The 22,291-nt window shown below is 34.7% G+C and overlaps 1 protein-coding gene across 6 annotated transcripts in view; it reads left to right on the forward strand.

The window, feature by feature from the left end:
- The window catches only part of LOC118190988 (stress-activated protein kinase JNK-like), a 249,078-nt gene that overhangs the window by 148,173 nt on the left and 78,614 nt on the right, over window positions 1-22,291 (forward strand). For all 6 annotated transcript variants that reach the window (XM_085807134.1, XM_085807128.1, XM_085807135.1 and 3 more), the window contains exons 3-5: window positions 10,681-10,810; window positions 15,067-15,125; window positions 19,984-20,122. In XM_085807134.1, coding sequence (XP_085663260.1) covers window positions 10,681-10,810; window positions 15,067-15,125; window positions 19,984-20,122 — 328 coding nt within the window. The remainder of the gene's footprint in view (window positions 1-10,680; window positions 10,811-15,066; window positions 15,126-19,983; window positions 20,123-22,291) is intronic.

A 22,291-nucleotide genomic window follows, 5' to 3' on the forward strand; every position in this document is an offset into this window, starting at 1 on the left:
TTAATAAGTAATAATGCCTGCAAGGTGCACAAAAAGATGCCATTTAATGAAATAATCATAACTTTTGACCCAAACTAAAATCATGGTTCCAGTTTTTGCCAATTCTATGTTTGAAATAAAAGTATAATTAGCTTTCTTAGCATTTTCAGGTTAAAAGAAATTATAGCATTCCCCGAGTACACACTTTAATAACACGTCTAACTATAAATCTGACGACACGTGATACGAATACTGGTCAGGGCGCAACTGATTTCTTATGCTTAATAGCTTTGAAAAATATATATATAAATGTCTGTACAAACAGAAACTCGAATTGACTGGCTGTACGCTCGAGCTGAAATGTGTTGAACGTTAACTCATCACCACTTGAATTTGGATGACTGGTTTTTGTCTGGGTTTCGTGTCTCTTCACTGTCGGCCTTTAAATGAGGGAATTATAGAAACTCCAGCATGTCTTTTCGTCGTATTAGCACGTAGTTGCTTCTTTATTAGCACGGCCGGCTAGGATTTAGAATACTCGTGGCACAAAATCCCGCTGAATATACAATTAATTCTCCACATTCCTGAATCCAATAAAGTATACAAAACCTCTGAAATAATGCCCAAACTAAAATGTTAACTAGCTTCCGTTCCGTTCTCTAAACTTCCGTTCGTCAACCCTTAGATTTGGTTGACTGGGTATATGGCCTTTTCTCAGCCACCCTTAACTGTGGGGAATATAAAGAACCATTACACTTCGTGGTCTTGTAATGTAAGTAGTTATTATGTCTTATTAACAGTTGGAAGTTCCATCCCAGCTTCACCACTGTTGAGTTTTGTGATGTTTTTCTGGCTCCAAAAAATTATTGAAAAAATCTTTAAGCTCGACTTTGCCCTGGCTACAGTAGTTTCCTTGGTTCTGCTTATCAAATATTCACGAGTCGCCTTAATAAACTCCTGTAAAATTTTTTCAGACGAGACCTTTCTCTTTAAAATCAAAATAAAATCTGGTAATAGGTAAAAGCTGCAATCGTTGTCGGTTTTAAATACTTAATAAATTTCCCTTCGTTATCTCTAGGTTTACGTTGCCAATTTATACAAGGAAATCCTTGTAAGGATTATGTTAATTTTATTAACAGTTCCTTTCCTATCTATTCTTAACTTCAATTTACACTTCCGACGAGAATTCTTATAGTAGTATTATAGTAGTTAAAACATCTTTCGACCATTCGATGTGATATTCCGCTGGAGAAAAGGGGATTTGATCAAAGAAACTTGAGTTTCTTTTATCAGAAATAGATCCTTGTCATGTTTACAACAGCCTTATTTGAGTTTGTTGACTCTCTGGCCCCGCTGTTCTATCCTATCAAGTTGGTTCAACGAGGTTAACACTTCCAAATAATTAGGCTATCCGAAACGACATGATGACCAGTTTATTGTAGATATAATTAAGCTATCCGAAACGATATGATGACCAATTTATTATAGATATAATTAAAATATCCAAAACGACGTGATAACCAGTTTATTATAGGAAGCTTCAAAGCTTTCAGGAATATCAAAAGCGCTGAAGCAAGTGTGAATGTTTCGAAGAATGTTACTCCGAAGACGACTCGATAATAATTTTTAAATATTTCAAACATAAATGCATGACATAAGCATTTTCCTCGAACTGTTCGAACATAGACGTATTGTGATTGCTACATTTATGTATACTTTATCGCAAAACAAGTGAAGCAATTCTGCCTCATTCTCTATCAGTATTTGAAATTTGTTTATTGTTAACTTTTAACGCTGCGTTACTTTGTCTGTCTACAACAGTAACAGTACTTTTAAGTAGAGAAGATACAAGTTTTATTCGCAGAGATAGAGAAGATGTTTGAATTATTCAAGACATCTTGATTTTAGAATAAGAAATTAGGTTCTGTATTTTACAATGTAGCGTTGTTTGTTTCCTTGTATTTCTTTTTAAGGATGAAAAAACAGAAATAAATTATGGTTTCCTGAGAGCTAGCCTTCACGTCGCTATTCATACGCTTCACGTCGAAAATTTGTAGTTGTGTTTTAAAAATCTAACTTGCGCATCTAATGTAAATTTCTCACTCCTTTTCTGAATTTTTTTTTATTAAAAGTGAGCTGAGAAAGTCTCCTTACTATTTATTTATTGCATTAGCATATCGCATTAGCAAATTAGCACATTAAAAAATTAGTACATTAACATTTATTACCATATCACATATTTAAAACATTAGCATATCATTGGAAATGTATGAATAAAATAGTAGCTTATGTATTTTTGTTTCAGAAACTTTTTAAGTTGGTATGTTTGCTTTCCGTTCGTTTAGAAAGGTGAAACAGAGATACATTAACTGAGATAATACACTGTATTTCTTCGATTCTAAGAAGTACGTCTTTTCCGTATAAACGTCGTTAAAGCAGAGATGCATCTTAAAATCGCATATTTTTCCAAATTACTAATCATTCTAAAGTAATTAATTTTTCGTAGCTAATTATTAAATTAAATTAGTACACTGTTTTTTGTTAAAAAAATCGAATTCATTATTTAAGAAATATTTTCTAGGTGTATATAAGATATTATTTCGTTTGTTTTCTTTTCTGAGAATCAAAGTATTTTGTCTACTGGTTTCAATTTTTCAATAATGAGTGATTTGTATCTACGTATGTATATATGAATATATGTTTCTGGCATTGGGGAAAAACAGTGGCACCTAGAACCAATATTGCCAGATTGTGCAATTTTTCGCCAATTTCCCTACTTTTTACAAACCGAAGCTATTAAAAATTGTTAAGTATCTGATTCTGCGAATTTTCTGCTATTCCATGATTTTTTGAGCTGTATTTTGCTAGAGAATTTTTTTAATATATCCTAAAATTCATATATGTTAATATAAAGTATCTACAAAAACCAATTTATTGTAAAAAGTAATAATTTTTAGGCTTGACTAAAAGTTAGTAATTAGCAATCCAGTGACCGTAGACCGTGAGTGCATGTGCACTCAATACAGCGCTAGACGCTCTTAGTTTCATTAATTATTTTGTTTAATATTTTGGTAAGCAATGATTAGAATTCCAAAATCATATTATATACTATATTAACTTTAGCTTATGTGATTAATGCAAAAAGCCTCGAGGGTAATCTGCCTAAAAGGAGGAATGCCTTCGTGGAGGACTTTCTAAGGGAAACTGTCTCGTATACATGTTACACATAGGGAAAAACAACGAAAACGCCCATGCAGCCAGCCCGTTCGCCGGATTCGAACCTCGGACCGAAATACCAGTGTTCGGCGACTTTACCCCTCGCCGTTGGTGGGCCCTATATTACCCAAAACGTGAATTATGAATAACATGAAAGCATTAAAAGACACCCTTTAAAATGCTTGAGTTAAAAAATCCAGGTTTGAGAACCGGTTAGAAAGGATTAAAATAAACAACACAAAACTTATTAAACTTGCATAAATTCGAATAGACGGCGCCTAAAATTGATTTAATAAAGCACAGTACTGCTTTAAAGCATAAACAAAATTTTATGTTTGGAAATGGATGGTTGTCATAAAGTGTGTTCACTGTGTTTAATCTATAATGCATTTTTTGAGTGACAAATTTTTTACAATATTGGTATATACAGTCTAAATAAACAAGTGTTTAGAAACTAGATGGGAATGTTCGTCTGTTTAAAATTGAAATTACTATCCCATAGCATCTACAAACTTCCAAGACATTATTTTTACACCTTTATTATAATTCCATACAAAAATTGAATATACAGCTCTAAGGATCACTTTTATTTTTTATTTAATATATGCATAGTAATTTCTCCCTTTTCCATGCTAATAATTTCAGCTTAGGTGACCTGATATATATCTAAAAACTGATGCGACACCGTATGACTTCCTTGCACAGTATATTAAATTATACGCATTTTTGGCTGCATTTCGTTTAAATTTATTTCCTCGAATTTTATTAGAGATAGATTTTACATTCAATTAATTCAGTTCTCACTTCGCGGCAAAACAAAAATACATAAAAACTAAAATGTCTTCATGAAAACTAAAAAATATAAAACACTAAATAAGTTAAAATAACTAAAAAAAGAATTTTTATAATTAAAATTAGAGTATCTACGCAAAAAAAAGCAATTCGAACAGCAAGGAAGAAGGAAGATTTTTCGGTGCACAGAAATGAAATTTTACTTTTGGTCCACTCGGCAAAAAGGACACTGAAGGTACAGAAACGGACTTAATTCACTGTTCTGTTAAGTTTCTAATGTAAAGAAACTTGGTTGCTATGGTGAAAATATTAGGCTCCGCCGCATTTAAACAGTGCTTAAATTGTTTATAATTCTACAACTATTCCATACAGATTAACTAAAGGCATAAAAACCTTAACCGAGAGATATGTACGACATAATTCAATCATTTTTAAAGCATAAAATGCACAATTTAGCAAAAAAAAAAAAATAATAAAATAAATTATAAAAAAGAATAAAAAAACCTGAGCTCACCGAGCCGAGTAGCAGAGTTGTATAGATCATGGGACAAACTTGGAGGGGTGGTGGAGCATACTAAAACAGGCATTTTTTGTATAGGAATGTAGGGTCTAAAGTGACAGGTTAAGGCAGGATCGCAAAAAAGCGACACGAGAGGGAAATGTGTTTATGTACAAAATCAACGCAAAGTGCTTCTTTGCAGCAAAACAATATTCACAATAAATGTTCAAAAAAGGGAACACTAACAGTAATAGGAGCTACAGCTGTGATTGGTTGGCAATGCAGCGGTAGTGATCCGGACAAACCATGATCCGATGCATCAGAGGATCATTCGCAACTCTGATGCGAACGTGATGGGTGAGTTTACGCACAGGGAAAAAGCTGACATGCATCTCATGTATGGTGCTGCTAATGGGAACGGCAGAGCAGCGCTACGGTTGTACCAGGAACGGTTTTCGAACAAGCGTATGCCAAAGCCCATAATGTTCGAAAGGTTGCATCGGTCTCTGTGTAAAAACGGGTCATTTGAAGCCACCTCTGACACTAGGAGTGGAAGAAGTGCACTACAACCTCGCATTGAAGAATCCATCTTGAACACTGTGTATGAATCATCTCAGACAAATACATAAGCTATTGCACGTCGTCTGTAGCTGAGTCATTCCACCGTTTGGAGAGTATTGCATGAAAATGGTTTGCACCCATACCATTTGCAGAGCGTCCAAGCCTTGCAAGAGACAGATTACCCTCTTCGAGTTTATTTCTGTCATTGGTGCTTGCAGCAGTGTGCGGCGCAGGCGGATTTCCCATCGGATGTGCTATTCACGGACGAGGCAACTTTCTCACAGGCACACGTCCACATGCATTCCAAACCCGCTTCTCCGTGAATGTCTGAGCAGATATTATTAACGACTGCCTCATAGGCCCATACCTCTTACCTGCACGTACAAATGGCTTATGTTATCATATTTTTCTGCAAGAGGTGCTACCGGAATTGCTGCAGGATGTTCCAGCTGTCGTTCGTGATCGCATGTGGTTCCAGCATGATGGTGCACTAGCCCATAACCAAGTGCGAGTACGCAATTATTTGGATGGGACATTTCCAGGCCGATGGATTGGCCGTGGTGGACCCGTTCCGTGGCCACCCGGTTCGCCATATTTATCCAGTTTGGATTTTTTATGGGGCCATCTGAAGAGCATCATTTACGAGACACCCGTTGACTCACTGGAGGACCTTGTTGCACGACTATCCATTGCGGCTGCAAGCGTGCGCGAAATTCCTGTCGTTTTTCAAAATGTTCTTCAATCCCTTCTGGGACGTTACCAAGCATGTATCTGCGACGTTACCAAGCTGGTGGTCGCAATTTTGAACATTTATTGAGAATAATCTATTGCTACAAAGAAGCATTTTGCGTTGATTTTTGTACATAAACACATTTTCCTCTCGTGTCGTGTCGTGTTTTCTTTTTTTTTTTTTTTCCCGTTCCTGCCTTAACTTGTCACTTTAGATCCTACATTCCTATAAAAAATGCATGTTTTAGTACGCTCCACTACTCCTCCATGTTTGTCCCATGATCTATGAAACACCCTATATATATATATATGTATACTTCTAGTGCGGCCGATTACAACTGAAACGTGAGTTGCAGAACTGCATGTTATAGCAGTCCTATATACAAAATTTCAATATTCTTAAGCTACTCGTTTTTGAGTTATGCGAGATACATACATAAATATGCACGTACGTACAGACGTCACGAAAAAAATATCTTGTGAATCCATTTTTTAAATCAATTTTATAATTCGTTTAGGAAAAAAGTGTCCTTTATTCTTTCCTTACATGCAGATGTCATACAAAAACCTCGTTAAATTGCATTCGACAGCGGTCAAAATGTTTTTTTTCGGGGGGGGGGGTTAAATTTGATTTGTTGTTGTTTCTTGTTTTATTAAAATATGATACCCGGAATTTTTCGTGATTACAATAATTAGTACACTGTTTTTTGTTAAAAAAATCGAATTCATTATTTAAGAAATATTTTCCAGGTGTATATAATTCTAGGTGTATATAGGTATTCCTCTACTTAGGAAAGTAAAGAAGGAAGTAAAAACAATGGCATATATAATTTCTACAATGAATACCAAAATTAATCTCGAATTTACACTCTAGCTGCCTCAATAATTATAAAGAGTGACTTAAAACTTTTCCGTTGAACTCATGAACCACAGATTGTATTGTATTAGTGATAGATGAGACAATTCTGTAAATATTGCAAAAGCATTAAAAAAACTCCAAAAAGACTACAAAACAAAATTATGCACGTTAATTGGCGATTTCATTATTCTATTTTGTAAATCTAAAATGACCCAAATCTAAATGTCAGTTTGTGCCCCGCACTCCAATATATTTTATATGTATTATTAATTATCTAAAATAATTTATTGTCTTATTTCATTTATTATTTTTCCTAGAGTCAAAATTTGTTCTCCATTGGTGGTATTAAATTAAGGAGAGCATTACTGAATTTAAGGCATCTTACAATCGAAGATACACGGTATATCAAAGTTCTATCTGTCTTTGAAGAGTTCAATAATAATGCTGATATTTTTCAGCCTTTCACCTCACGATTTAATTTGTTCAAAGACCTAAAGGACTCTCGCTGACATCCTCGTAAAATGCTTTTATTCAGCACTAAATTTTTAATAAAACTCTGATAAAGGATATATAAAATCTAAATGATTTTAAAAGTAACCGAAAATAAAGCCATGATATCAAAGCTTCCGAGTAATTCCAAAGTTCGTTTTTTTTTTCCTCACTGAGAATGATAACATACACAATCTAAAATTTATATGAAGGTTTTTATAACCGGTCTCATTTCATTCTCTTTTACGAGACCTCCTTCCCTCCTACGCAAAAAGGAATTGCACACACACACAAAAAAGATAAGAATGGGTAGAAGTGGAGAAGCAAATAGATAAATCCCGCCTGCTTACAAGACACAAACTTTGATTGAGGATCCCGTATTTCTAAGAATTTCCCTCGGGATATTATCCAGAAATTCTTTGAACATGGATCTTCCATTTAAATTTAGAGAATGCCCAACCATTGGTAGGCTCTTGGGATAAGAAGATATAAGCGATGGGGAGAGTTTGGGGAAAGCACTCCTTCCAAATGTTTGTTGTCTAGCGTTGGGAAAGTTTCCCTCCTCTCGCTTTAATGTGGCGGTTGGCAAGACGAATCTGAGATAACGGTGGGCATGGTACAAAAGGTATCTTATGTGCTATTCGAAAGCAAAAGTGGCCTAAACTTAGGAATGTTTGGATCAGGGATTGTAAGTTTGCCAAATTTTTCAATTACCGGCAGCTCGGTAAAATTGCCAATTAAAACTGTTTAACGGTAAGTTATCAGTAATTATATTCTTTCCTCACAAAATTTGTCAAAGATATAAAGAATTCGTTTGCAGAATTGCAGAATTAACATACTTTGAAAAACCAGCCAAACGATAATTGACACTATAAGGTATTTCTTCCGCCTTCTTAGCATGCCTTCGTGGTGTACTTGTCAGCACACTCGGCGCGTATCGAGAGGTCGGCGAAGTAGATTTAATTCAATCCAATAAGTTTAAATGAAATGCAAGAAAAAATGCGTATGATTTAATACTCCGTACAAGGAAGTCATGTGGTGTACACATCAGATTTTTTTCTAAGAATTTTTTTAAGCTTTGTCCATTTGATATATTTCATGATAAACATGTGGATTTCCATTTCTTAATTTCTCTTCAGCACCGCTGCTAACTTGGCGAATCATTATTTGTGCTCGCATCGCTGCATGATTGTACACACTGATGGCAGGGATGCCTTCGTAGATGATTTCTAATGGAACCTGGCTCATATACATGTTATACGTACATGGGGAAAATTACCAAGACGCCCATACATCCAGCCCGTTCGGGGGATTCGAACTTCAGACCAAACTACCGGTTTTCAGCGACCGCTCGGCCGCTGGTGGTTCACGTGAGATGTGAATAACCCCAGTTTTTCTGAAGCGTCCTCCAAGGAAGCATACTTCTTCACAGGCAGATAGCTTCGCATGCTTTTCCGTAATCTGATCTAAATCGTTCCATAAAATGAAGTGTGTTTTCTCATCGGCATAGCAAAGTGATTCATTAAACAATAGTTTTATATATAATAATAGATATGTATTATTTTGCAATAAAGTTTATTTTACGCCCTTAGTATAATAAATAAAATATGTTTCTAATATCATATAATATATCGACTGCAAAATTTCTAACTCTAGATTTTGTGTACATTATCATTTTCCCCCAAAATAAAATCCAATGCTAATAACAAAATTTTAAAGTCAACATCATAAATTTACCTAGCTCGCCTGTCTTGAATTACCTAATCTTATGCTGGTCAGGTGAATTTTTATTTTGGCAGTTAACTAACACATAAACTGAACTTTATTAAATACACAAGGATAAAACTTACCTAAAGGGTCTCTAGTTTTTTACAATTTTTAACTCGGAATGAACAAAATTATCCATCCCTATTCGGGATATTCAAATTAGCGCAAAAGGATAAAAACACAGTTACGATTTCGCCTATTAATCCTTGTTAGCCAACTGATTTTTGCTCCAGCTAATCTCAGGCTTTATTAGAAAGGAACTCAGCAATTTCCTACGGGGACAGCGACTTGCTGCTCAAAAGTGCTGACTTGCAAAATACGGTGCTAACTTGGCGTTGCCAAACTATACTCTCTAAATTATTACTTGAGCTTGCTATTTAAACACAGTTTCCATTCTGGTCAGTGTCAACGAAAAAATAAATTAGAGAAAAGACTGAATGTAAACTAACTGAATTAACTAAATAAACTTTACAATATACAGACTACGTCACTATGGATGCTATAAGCCTTTAGCAAAGGTTGACTGCTACACTGAATTCAAAGGTATGGGCTAATTCTGCTTACAGTTTGAATGTTTGTCTCGGAGGTAAAATATAGGTTTATTGATCTGGCCCTTTATAATACTTATTGCGGAACGTTCTCGGTCATGAGACAGCTAAAGGATTGATAGGCTTAACCATTTCTGACGACAGCTTCAGAAAGCAGTCCTCAATGCTATTTTTTTTTAATTTTAATTAAACAGTTTTCTGTACAGTGGAATCTCGAGATACGAATTTAATTCATTCCAGCATTGACCTCGTATAGGGAATTTCTCGTGTCTGGAAACAAGCTTCCCCACTGAAAATAATGGAAATCCCGTTAATCCGTTCCGCACTCCCACAAATATCAACATAAAAATCAATTTTTCCAATAAATAACACTGGTAATTAATATAACCGTAGTTTATCATGGCTTCCTACATCGAATCGCCTTTTAACTGCTTCTCGTTAATCGACACCAACAACAGCTTCTCAGCATCTTCTAGGAGTTTTAGGCGGTGCTTGGCAGTACGGTAACTCCTTTGGCCACATCAAGTTTCTTAATTTCTTCCTTCTTCTTTAGAATACTGCAGATCGTCGACCGTCGAACGGCCGTAAGTATTCGTTAATTCCGTCACTCTTACACCAGGCTTATGTTTATCTATGATTTCTTTCTTGATTTCAACGGCCATGGTTTCCTTCTTTTTCTTTGCAGCGCTATCTGAGGTAACAATCTTCTTGGGAAGTATCGTGATTTAATTATTTTCACGTTAAATGTAAAGAACAATTAACTCACAAGCGCACAAACACGTAGATCAAAGAACACTGAGTGATCTGTTGAGGGGATTCCCCGAGTCGAGCCGAATTGGAAAATGGCGCCACTCATACCAACAGCCTGGCTCCTTGCTTGTTACTCGAGTTAGTGCTCGTATTTCAAGAGGAATTTTTCGCTCATGCTTTCCTCGTGTCTCGAATTTCTCGTATATAGAGGTGCTTATATCTCGAGGTTCCACTGGTATTTAAATATTGCGGTACTTTACTTGTACCACTTCAAATATTAAGTCTTGAATAACACCAGATCTTTTAAGATTGTGATTTTTTCTGAGTTGAATTGAATTTCTTTTCTATATTAAATTCGTCTGTCCGCAATGGTGGATATTATTTTTATTTTATAAATGAAATATTTTCTTTATTCTCTGCTGCATGTTGTTTTTATTTATTTCTTTTCACGCATTCTGATGTCTGCTAATGTTGGTTCTTTCTATTTTCAGCGCCGCATACGACACTGTGACCCGGCAAAATGTGGCCATTAAGAAGTTGAGCAGACCCTTCCAAAACGTGACTCACGCGAAAAGGGCCTACAGGGAATTCAAGCTCATGAAGCTGGTTAATCATAAAAACGTGAGTATCTGTAACTAATACACCTTTTGTTTGAAATTCTTTCTAAGAATTGTTTGAAATTCTACTCCTTTTCGCTTAACATTTACGCAGCTGATTTTTTAAAATCTTTGAAAGAGCAAAAAAGGATACTAATAAAATTATTATAAATATTCTCTTTAATGTTTAATACCAAATGCTGCGTTATGTTACTATGTTATGTTCATACGAAAAACGGGATTATTTGTCCTAAGGTATACGTATTGCACACACGGAAATAATTACAATATCACTATGCAAAATAATCCTCAATTAATTCAAGGCCAACACCTGACATGATATAGTTACCCGCAGGAACTAAATTCTTTCTCAATGCAGGCTGTTCTTTCACGCACTAACATTAACCATAGCCGAAAACATTATCTTAATTTCTCATCCCCAGTGGTGATACGCTGCAGAAATTCTTTACCATCAGCCTCATACTTGAGGAGAAGTTCTTAGTAATCATTGATGCGTCTCTAATTTCAGTTGCCAAGTGCTTGCGTAACCATCTTCATTGAATTTCCTCTTGTCAAGAATGATGTGATGGATGGATCAATATTAATGTCTTTCTTGATTGCGACGCATTGTTGTTTTCATTCTCCATGGTTATGATGAAATCTTCCGTAAGCTGCTGAACTAAAGCATGGACAATTTCTCGACACCTGAAATGCCTAGCTTCAGCATTCGGTACTTTCATATACTTCATATGTATTCTATGTATTCAGCATGGTTAAGGTCTGACTCCAAACCTTAACCATGCTGAATGCTCATCTAACAATGTTAGTGTAAACGAAAACCTCCTCCAGCACTTTGCTAAACAAAAACCTCACAACATTTCATTGTTCTTGCTTGGTTCATTGTTGGGAGGGCTCCGTCTTCTTTCTAAATTGTTTCCTGTCTCTGTTAACACCATCAGTCTGTAGTTAAAGATCTTTGTCTTACATACCCGACCAACGATGATATCCATCGGGCACGCGACTTTTAATACAACGTTTACAATGTTTATGGTTTTCTACTGATTAATATATACTTGCCGGGACATAAAATTGCAGTTGTAGTTTCAATTTTGTAATAATAAAAGATGAGATTTTCAGTAAATCCACCGACAACAAATATACAGTAGTTCCGAAGAAGGTAAAATTTAACCTCAGATATTCAATGGTTTTTTTTTTACTCCTTGCAAGAGAGGAACTTGTGTCACACTTCCATAAAATGCTCCCAAAAATGAGCTATTTTTATGGTTCAAAATGCTGCATTTCTGGCCCTTTTAAGATTTATACATTTATTTGTGCAAAATATTTAGTTCTACAAATTATATTTCATTGTTCTGGAAAGGACTCAAACATGCTTCTAAATTTCTTTTTTATATTACTAAATTTCGGTTAAATCTCCGTTATCTTTCAACTCAATAACCAATCGCAAAATTATTCCTCCACACACAGTGCACTCTTTAGCATGCATTTCTAGAGTAGGTAATTAAACTTTAGATGAAATTTACGCCTTACTAGAATACAAAATTGAGGCCCGGTGGCGCAGTGGCTAGCGCATCGCGCAGCAGCACCACAGGTCCGGGGTTCGAAACCCGGGCTGGGCAAGGTCGACTCAGCCTTTCGTCCCTTGATTTCCATCCCTTGGGTCGATAAAATGAGTACCAAGTTTGCTTGGGGACTAAACACTGGGGGTCCTGCGACAAGCTGACCACTTCTTCAGGGCATATGCTTACGCACCCCGGGCCCACGGTCAAGAAAGCAGATTTCGGAGCACTGCAGGCCTTGGCCCATTTGGGCTGTTTGCGCCACTGAGTTTAGTTTAGAATACAAAATTATATTACTCCTTTACACATGAACGCTATTACGATTTCTAACTACATTGTAGGGAATTTCTGCCTTTTGCTGCGCGTGCTCTAGTAATGTAATTAGTAGCACGTCTAGCTAGCAGTAGGATAATCCTATGTTCGAGAATGTATTGCTGATTTTTCTCGTGTTTCTCCGAGGAAAACGTAATAGCTCCGCACTGGCGCCCGAGTAAAACCATGCGGTGCACGATATTTCATGACCATTTGAGTCTGGCCGACAGTGTCTCTTCTCATTCGCCTTTGTGTGGGGAGAGAATTTAAGAAATTATCACCTTTCTCACTGCGTTCTGTCATGATGTAACTGGTAACATGACAAGTTAGCAATCAGAAGATCCGGATTTCGAATCCCTACAAAAGCATAGTTAATTTCTTTTTGCATTTTCTGCTCTAACAAATATCTTAAATCTCTACAATAACCTGTCTTAAAATCTGGACACTTATGGTAGAACCTCTACAATATTATGTCTTAGAATCTAGACACTAGTCGCAAAACGAAATATTTCCTTTTTAGGTTAGGGTTTCTGAGCAAGAAAATGCTTATGTCAAAGTATCAATCTTGTCTTAGAACTGGACTAAGATAACCGTTCTTGGCAAACATATTTCTAATATTCTGAAGTCTTTTAGATTGATATATGAGCTGACATCTTTCTTGAAATTTACATGCACAATCTGATAAATTATTCTGTAGAACTAAGACGTTTTAGTGCGTAATTTATTAAATATTTTCAAATCTATCCTTCCTTCGCTTATTTTGTAGAGACATTAGGTATTTTTTTGAAACCAGGAAAGATGAAAATTGAGCAACGCCTTCGCCGGGAATCGAACCGCGGACCTCTAGAATATGCATCCAGCGTGCAGACCACCACACCACGAAGACATGCTGAGAAGTCGGGAGAAATACCTTATAATTTAAACTGTTTAGGTTTTCTCTAAAAATGTATTGGTTCCCAGTTAACGTTTTGTATAATATCAGCTTTAAAATTTTATATATACTAAGGGATTAAGAGCGTGAATTTCGTAAATTCGCGCTTTCATCTACTTTCTTGCCTGTTTTTGCCTTGTCTTAAAAAGGCTTTACAGCAACCAGTTGCTTCGGGATAAGATAACTTTCCAGAATGATATTAATTTGAGCAATCAGCAATAGTTTTCATGCTTGTGAAGAAATTTCTTTGCATTAAACACCAACTTCAGAAATTTTAATTCCTGAGAAGGAAGTTTAACTCTTTTATTATTTTAGATTCGTTACAGGTATCAGTCAAATACTGTGTTGGAAAGATATTTTCTGGCTGAAAACGATGAGGAAAATAGTATGAATTCGAACATTTTTCCTCGGCTTCGTCAAGCCAAGAAACCTTCCTTAAACTGAAATAATAGGCATGCAAACTTATTTAAACTATTTTGGCGGAGGAAATAATATGCATTCGAACTTAAGTTTCCACTTGAATAACACGTCACTTTTTAAATTATTTATCCATATAGCATATTCCTTTCCCCCCCCCCGTCACTAGTTAAGAGAAAATTCTGCCTACTACGTCATTTTGAACTTGCGCTTTTAATTTTTCCTATTTTGCCTTATAGCAAAAACCATTCATTTTCCAAATCCTTTTCATCCCGTAATTTCTGGCAAAATGCGAAGCAGTGTCAAAAGCTGAAGGGCATGTTTGTTACGACACTCAACGAATAGATTTTAATGTATACTAATAATAATTTAATGCATAATTTTAGTGTATTTAAAGAATATTAAGTCATTAGCATATTATTTCGTAAATGTTTCTCTTAAGAGACTGATAAAATAAGATTCCATCCTGGTAACCTGCTTCATAATTTTTAGAGTTCATTAATTTAAAATAAAGATCTGATGATTTTAAGAAGTAATTTTTATAGTATAATATAATGATGATGTTCATACTTGTTACTTACTAAAGTCAATTTATATTTCTACGAATTTTCTCTCTTAAAATCCTTGAATTACATATGTATATATTTTTAATATTAGCCTTAAGCACAACATAAAAGAATATCACGATCATTAATGGTTTATGTTCTTCATTAATTTCATAAATAACACATATTCATGTAATTTACTTATAACTCTAAAATTACTTAAATGTAAATTATTTAGTATGCATTTGTATATTCTGTATTTTTGCAGAGAGAATTATTTTTAAATGTTTCTAAAATTTCAAGAAACAGTGTAAAGAATATGCATGAAACTTACGTATTCTGTGTGAAAGTGATATCTTGGGTAAATTATCAGGAACTAGTATTGTTGATATACATATATATTCATAATTGTGTGATTAATTAATGTAACTTAAAAATTAATTAAGCTTCATAAATAATAGTGAAATAAAAACTGAGCTCAAATGATTATATTTTTCAGATAATTGGTCTTCTAAATGCTTTTACGCCTCAAAAGACTCTAGAAGATTTTCAAGATGTGTAAGTTATCTTTATTTTATTGAAAATTAATCAAATAAAATTTTTAATTTAATGAAATGCTGACTGATACTTTAGATGTATGTACAAATACCTAATTTTATGCATGTTAAGCAATCATGATTTTCAAGACGTTAATGTAAATCTGAAAACTTTTATATATTTTATTGCTTATAGATCTAAAATTTATATTGCTATCTGTAGGCTGACTTACAAGTAATATGCGTATAACAATTACGTAAATAATGTCATTTCAGTTACTCCTGTTTTACAATTTCTTACGTAAGTATAAATAAATGCGCATTTCAGAAACTTTATCTTTTGCAACTCAATTAATTAAAAATACTTGCTGTTTGTATATAATACGTAATTTACTATGTTTGGTTATAATATAGAACTTATGCTGTTTGAAATAATTTTTATTCACTGGACAACATTTATTATCTCAAAGCATTGTTTTTCATCCTGCACTAATAATCGAATACACATAATTCAACAGAATGCATTCTTTCTTCGTATAAATAATTTGTTTTAGAAATTATAGTTAGTAATATTGAATCATGCATTTAAAACATATAACAGTTTTTCATAACATTCAACAGTTACACATAAAACAGTTTTTCAATCACTGGAAAGACAAATATATATTTAAATACACTTTTGTTTATAATTTTCATCCTCAGTATTTAAAAGTTTAAGACATGTAGTAAAAAACAAATAAAATCAATTAAATATTTTGTCTCGAGATAATAATTACTATTGTGATTAAAAAATAGTCTTCAATTTCATAACTTGATTTAAAACTTAAGAAATTTCACTTAGTATTCTCTTATGCTAAACGTTGCGATGACAAATCTTGTCGACAGGATTGAGACTGAGAACTCTTGTCGAGAATATATAGAATGCAAAGTTTTAAGACCAGTTTTCTTTTTAATTCTAGCAAACATGCCGAACGATATTCGACATCATTTATTGCTATATTATCTTAACTTACTTTTAATAAAATATCGTCTGTATGTAGGGAGAATTTCCCATTCAGTTAATTGTTCGCTTTGATCCGGCGATGATCTACTGTCACGTATTCCAAAGTTAAGCAAAAAATAACAATAACGTTTTGCTACAAAGCGAGAAAATAGCAACAGAGGCATCTGAAATGTTATGGAATTCGTACAGGTATAAAGCTTCAGCACGCTATAATATCTTTTCTTCGTTCCGTACGATTTTGTGACGGACGCCTAGATAATGATGATGAAATAAATAAGGATCGCCCTTTGCAGTCTGGAATGCAGGCGAGCAATGAATACGTTCCACAATTCTTAACGAAAACTGTTAAATGCCCATTCGAATGTTGACTGCTGAACTTAACATTTGTAAAGACACTGCTCACAAAATTGTGACGAAATACCTTGAAAAAAGAAACATATGTTCTCGTTTTGTCTCACAAGAACTTACAGCAGGAAGGGAACCGAATTTCTTTATGTAATAATTTCATTAAAAGACCATTAATGCTCATTTTTCCAAAGAAATTGTGGTTGGAGATAAAAGCTGTATCCTTTGCCTAGGATCCTTAAACAAAAGGCTATAATCTGGTTGGATTGAGAAATATACATACAACAGTTTCGAAAATCTCAAATAAAAACCGTGTTTGTTTCCTGAGTGGAAAGGAAAAATTCATAAAAATCCATGCTCCCGAAGAATACGTAATTCAGTATTTTATAAAGCCGTAATAAAAGAACTCAGAGCATTAAGCCATTAAAATCTCAATCGAATAACTAAATTTTATACGCCATCACAGAATTCCGTTCTCGTCAAGCGGTTTCTAGAAAATGAAAATATCATTATTCTCAGTTAACCCCTTATTCACCACATTTGGAACCAGTATGGTAGGTTCTCTTCCTTAAACTGAACTCTGAATCCAAAAGTCTTTGTTCAAATAGCATGCCGCCCATCTAGTTTAGTGATTAGTGACAATGACTAACGTAGCGATGAGCCCGGGTTCGAATCCCGGAGATGGCATGGTTGTAACTGTCCGTTCCTTCATGAGAGGCCACCTATTAGGTGCTTCCATAATGAAATGACCACCATTTCCGGCCCTTGTAGTGGCGCAAGGCTAATGGCTATTAAACAAAGCGTCTGGCATGAAAACAATTGTTCAAATAGCACTGAAGAGATTTAGAAACCGCTACCAGAGATTGGAACAGCATGCCGAAAGATAGTTCTACAAAGGAATCAAGCAACTGTATGAATAAGCCGTACGTTATTTAGACTTAGAAGGGCTGTATATTAAAAACAAAGAAATGAGAACGTTGTTTTCTCCAATTTTTATTTTGTACAAACTTAGGCCTGTAACTTTAAAGACGCACTTTATACATTCTTAATACTAGGTTTACGGACATTTTTGTATACCTACACTTACAGACACCGGTCAGATTGAAGATATAGGAAATACCCATTTTCTTCAAAAATAAATTAGTTTGATTAAAAACACAGTCTTAATACTATACCTAACGATAACCATCAGTTTGACGAATAAGTAGTTTTTTTTATTCGATGTAAAAAACGTTATCGTAATTTTCTATCGTTAGCAGAGTTACCACAGCAATCTTCGCTGATACTAACTATTCTCTCTAGCAATTCGGTATCTCTTCTTGAATTATTCATGATGACTACACAATGGTATTTCGTTAGAATGAAGTAAAACTAATACATACTTTACTCTAATGACATTGCTAATACTCATAATAACATAATACTTTCTTCTCGATCGTCACGAACTGAAACTTTCTCTAAAACATATTCACAACATTGAGTGAAACTCAACTACTGCACACCGCTTTATATTTACACTTTAGGCACGTTAGATTGACATATATTCACAGGTGACATCCCTTGCTCTGCTGCATTGATTTGCGCGTGTTTTGTACCTCAAAATTATCTGAAATTTTAATTATTTGATCCTTCCATTAAAATGTATATGTATAATAAATATGATTCTACTAAGTGCTTACTTTTGTGATGTAGCAATTTGAATTACCATTTTCCACGTCTCATTGATATAAGAGCAAAATATGATGTTCCTGCGTAGAATGGGGGGAAAAAAGCAATTGTCTGGGAATATCCGCCTGGAACACACCTTGTTAACTGTGATAAATCGAGATAATGAACTTGATACTTCGATAGCAATGTTATTACACTCATGTCCGTAAATTAAGGATAATTCGGAGTCACGCGGAAATCGAACTCTAAAATAAATATATCACCTGTAAAATCACTACACACATATTCAAGAATCATATGCAAATTTCAGGAAGTAACCAAATGACACCGATGGTACGTCACAATGACGAGAGTGTAAGAGAGTGACATATAAGGAATACAGGCAAAGAAGGAAAATTGTTCGCAGACGCTTTATAAGCATTTCAGTGCAATAACCGAAGAGTTATGACACAAAGGACGCATTTGGATGATTTTTTACGTGGTAGAATTATCGGCCGTCTGAAATGTGGGCGTACCCAACTGGAAGTATCAGACGAACTTGGAATTGCCCAGAGTATCAACTCAAGGCTTTGGCAACGATTCCAAGATGATGGTAATGTGAGTAGACATTACAGCACAGGTCGCCCCAGAGTTACAACGCCGAATATTTGGCAGTTACTGCCAAACGAAACAGGTGGAGCACAGCCTCAGACCTGTCTCGTCATCTCTCTTCAGCCACTGGTATGACAATTTCAAGGCAGACCGTGTACAGACGCTTAGGACAAATTGGTCTATATGCTCGTAGACCTGTCAGATGCGTTCCACTTACTGCAACGCACAGTCGCCTGAGGTTAGCCTGGAGTAGAGAGCATGCATTGTGGACGCCGCAACAGTGGGCTTGTGCGATGTTTTCCGACGAGTCCAGGTTTAGCTTGCAGTCTGATTCTCTCCGGACTTTCATATGGAGAGCTCCAGGTACCCGTTAACACCAAGAAAACATCATCGAACGACACCGTTACGGTGGTGCAGGAGTGCTCGTTTGGGGTGGAATTATTCTGGGTTCCAGAACTGACCTGCATGTTGAAATTGGAACCATGACAAGCCAAATCTAGCGAGACGTCATTCTGGTACAACATGTACGTTTGTTTCGGGGCGCCCCATGGGCGCACAGTTTGTGTTTATCGATGACAACGCCCGATCTCACAGTGCAAACATCGTAAGCGAATGCCTTTAGTCGGAGGATATCACCCGTATGGACTGGCCAGCATTCTCACCGGACTTACCGGAATCCAGTAGAGCACGTGTGAGACATGCTTGGCCGACGAGTTGCAGCCCGTCAACCTCCTCCTACATGTCTACGGGAACTTCGAGAGCATTGCTTTTTGAGTGGTGTAATATCCCCCAAGATCAGATCGATAATTTGATACTCAGCATGCCTAGGCGTTGTACGGACTGTATTGCATTGTCTGCGAGACATACAATGTATTAGCAATCATACCAATTATGTAATATTGGTTTTTTGTAAAATTTTTTTTTTTTTTTTTTTTTTTTTTTTTTTTTTTTTTTTTTTTTTGTAATTTGCTCCAGGGAGAAAAAATCGCTACTTTTTTTTAATATCAAACATAAAGCATATTTTTTTGCTCTTTACCTTTTGTTTAATAAATAAGCTTTTGTTTAATAAACAAGTCAAATTTGTTTTGCTTCTAAATCTTCCTTTGCCTGATTTTGCATTATCCTTAATTTATGGACATGAGGGTATTTTGACAGCAAGACTAGTGATGACTCCAGCTGTAATACCAATCAATTTACATTTAAAATAAATTTTGCAGAGTTATTATGTATCAGCAATAAATTGTCAGAACTTTTATTCTGAGATTATATGCAGATATTTAGTAATGGAACTGATGGACGCCAACCTATGCCAGGTGATACAAATGGACTTGGACCACGAAAGAATGTCTTACCTACTCTACCAAATGCTGTGCGGCATCAAGCATCTCCATTCTGCTGGCATTATCCACAGGGTGAGAAATGTTTTTAATCATCAAATAGTTTCATTTCGATTGAAGTGTTATATGCATATCCAGGGCCAGATCTGCACAATGGTAAGGGAAACATGTGTCCCGACCTTCGCATTTCCAAATTCTTCTTGAATAAACATATATACAATTTTAAATAAAGTGTTTGGGTTCTGTATTTTAAAATTATAAAATTAGATGCAGAAACAAAATTAAAAATTTTGCATTTTATTTTTTGTGTCTCATTGGAAACATTGAGAGGGTTTATAAAGCTTGGATTTGTAATACTAACTTGCATAGTCGTTTTTATTGTGTGATCACTATATAGAGCTATGAGGATCTCTTTATTAGCATAAGCGTAGTCATATACTACATAATTATGAAATTGGGAAACTCTTAATAGCATTATTTGAGTTTATTTATATTGTTATGATTTGTAATAAAGTCGATAAAAATTCTTTAGTTTCTTTTATCGCAGATTTTTCGAAGGAAAAAAAGGTCTTGGATTAAAATGTATACGCTCATATTTTACACAACACATAATAACATGAAATGGTGGCAATAAAGCATAGAGAAAGGTGATATGCTTTTTCTTTAAAGAGCTCAAAATCTTAAAATACTGAAATACTACATTATTTCAAAAAATAATTTTTATAACTCGCATTAGTGATACCCATTTCGTTTAAACAATAGTGGAGGAGGAATTTGAAAAGAACTAGTGGGAGAAGATTTTGCTCCGGACTTTCAGTTGTGTAAATCGGGCCCTGAGCACGTCTAGTGTTTTAAATCTGAAGCAGATTAAATTTGTAGGTTTCCGGCTTGGAATACTTCGGTAATATGCAGTACTCGTACATAATATTCTGAAAGGAAAATGAAGTAATAATCCCAGCCGCATTTTAATTTACTTATAAAAGAAATTGAACAACTTAAATAATACTGTAAATTTGTGTACTTTTGACACTTTTTCCTGTTTTAATGGATTTAATATTAAAATCTTTACCGTATGCAGTTACTTATCAACCTTTTGGTATTCCTTTATAAACTATATTTTTCATGAAAATTTACCAGTAAAACTTTGTAAAGAATGTATTTAGTACATATAGCATTTGTTAGTTAAAATAAATTATTAACTAAGTTCATAACTCTATTAATTGCCATTTGTTTCATTGATTTTCTATTCGTTTTCTGTTTTTAAATGCTTAAATCTCTTTATTACGTTTTTAGCAAAAAAATTATTAGTTAATTGAAAAATCGGAAATGTAAAAGTAAAAATATTCCTCTTTCCTCCTTGCGCTCACAAATTATACGAATATACATTTACAGCTTCTAAACCCTGAAAAACTTATGTTTACTATATTAACTTCTTGTAATGATTTATAAATGCTTTATGTTTTACCACGATATTTTCGTCGACGATGTTTTTAAACTGCGAAGTTTTTTAACCGCTTTATTTTCGACAACGATATTTTGTACCACGATTTATGGTGTCTAGAGCTCTCACTGATAGAATATCAATTGCAACTAGAAATGAATTGTTGTACAACTGTTGACTGACAACTGTGATGTTTTCTATTTGCTTTGTTTTCTCCAACAATGTTTTGCACTACGACGTTTTTACCTTGCTTTGTGTTCTGCGCAACGTTTTCGTCCGCGATGTCTTTACCGCAATGATTTCAGCGGACACCGAAAATCCATATCATTATGCAGCAAGATCCCGAATATTCAGAGAAGTATATCGTATATCCAAAAAGTCTAAGATTCACTAAAAATTTGCTTTAGTAAAAGAGTACATCAAAAAATTAGGAATGCAGTATGAATTTAAATAAACTTTTTTGGGACTTCTCGGTTAATGAGCGCAAGTTATAATCAAGCTCCAAATGTAGTAGCCTGTTTATTTCACTCCGCAAGTAGCTGTGCAGTGACGTCACTACGAATAAGTGGGAGAAATGAAATGAGCATCGATCTAGCAATTTTGTCGTCAACATTTTCAGTTGTTTTTTTATAGAAGTTCTATTTAAAAAAAGTCTGTACGGATTGTGCTATTTTGCAGTTGCCAAATGATGAAGACTCGTAATTAAATTTTTCCAAGATATCTTCAGAAAACTATAAAATAAAATTGTATTTTACTGCTACTAGAGCTCAGAAATGACACTGCATTGAAAGATAGTGCTGCGA

Source organism: Stegodyphus dumicola, chromosome 1 (assembly GCF_044657685.1).
Source record: "Stegodyphus dumicola isolate Sdum_Otavi_A_Nest chromosome 1, ASM4465768v1".
Taxonomy (NCBI): Eukaryota; Metazoa; Arthropoda; class Arachnida; order Araneae; family Eresidae; genus Stegodyphus; species Stegodyphus dumicola.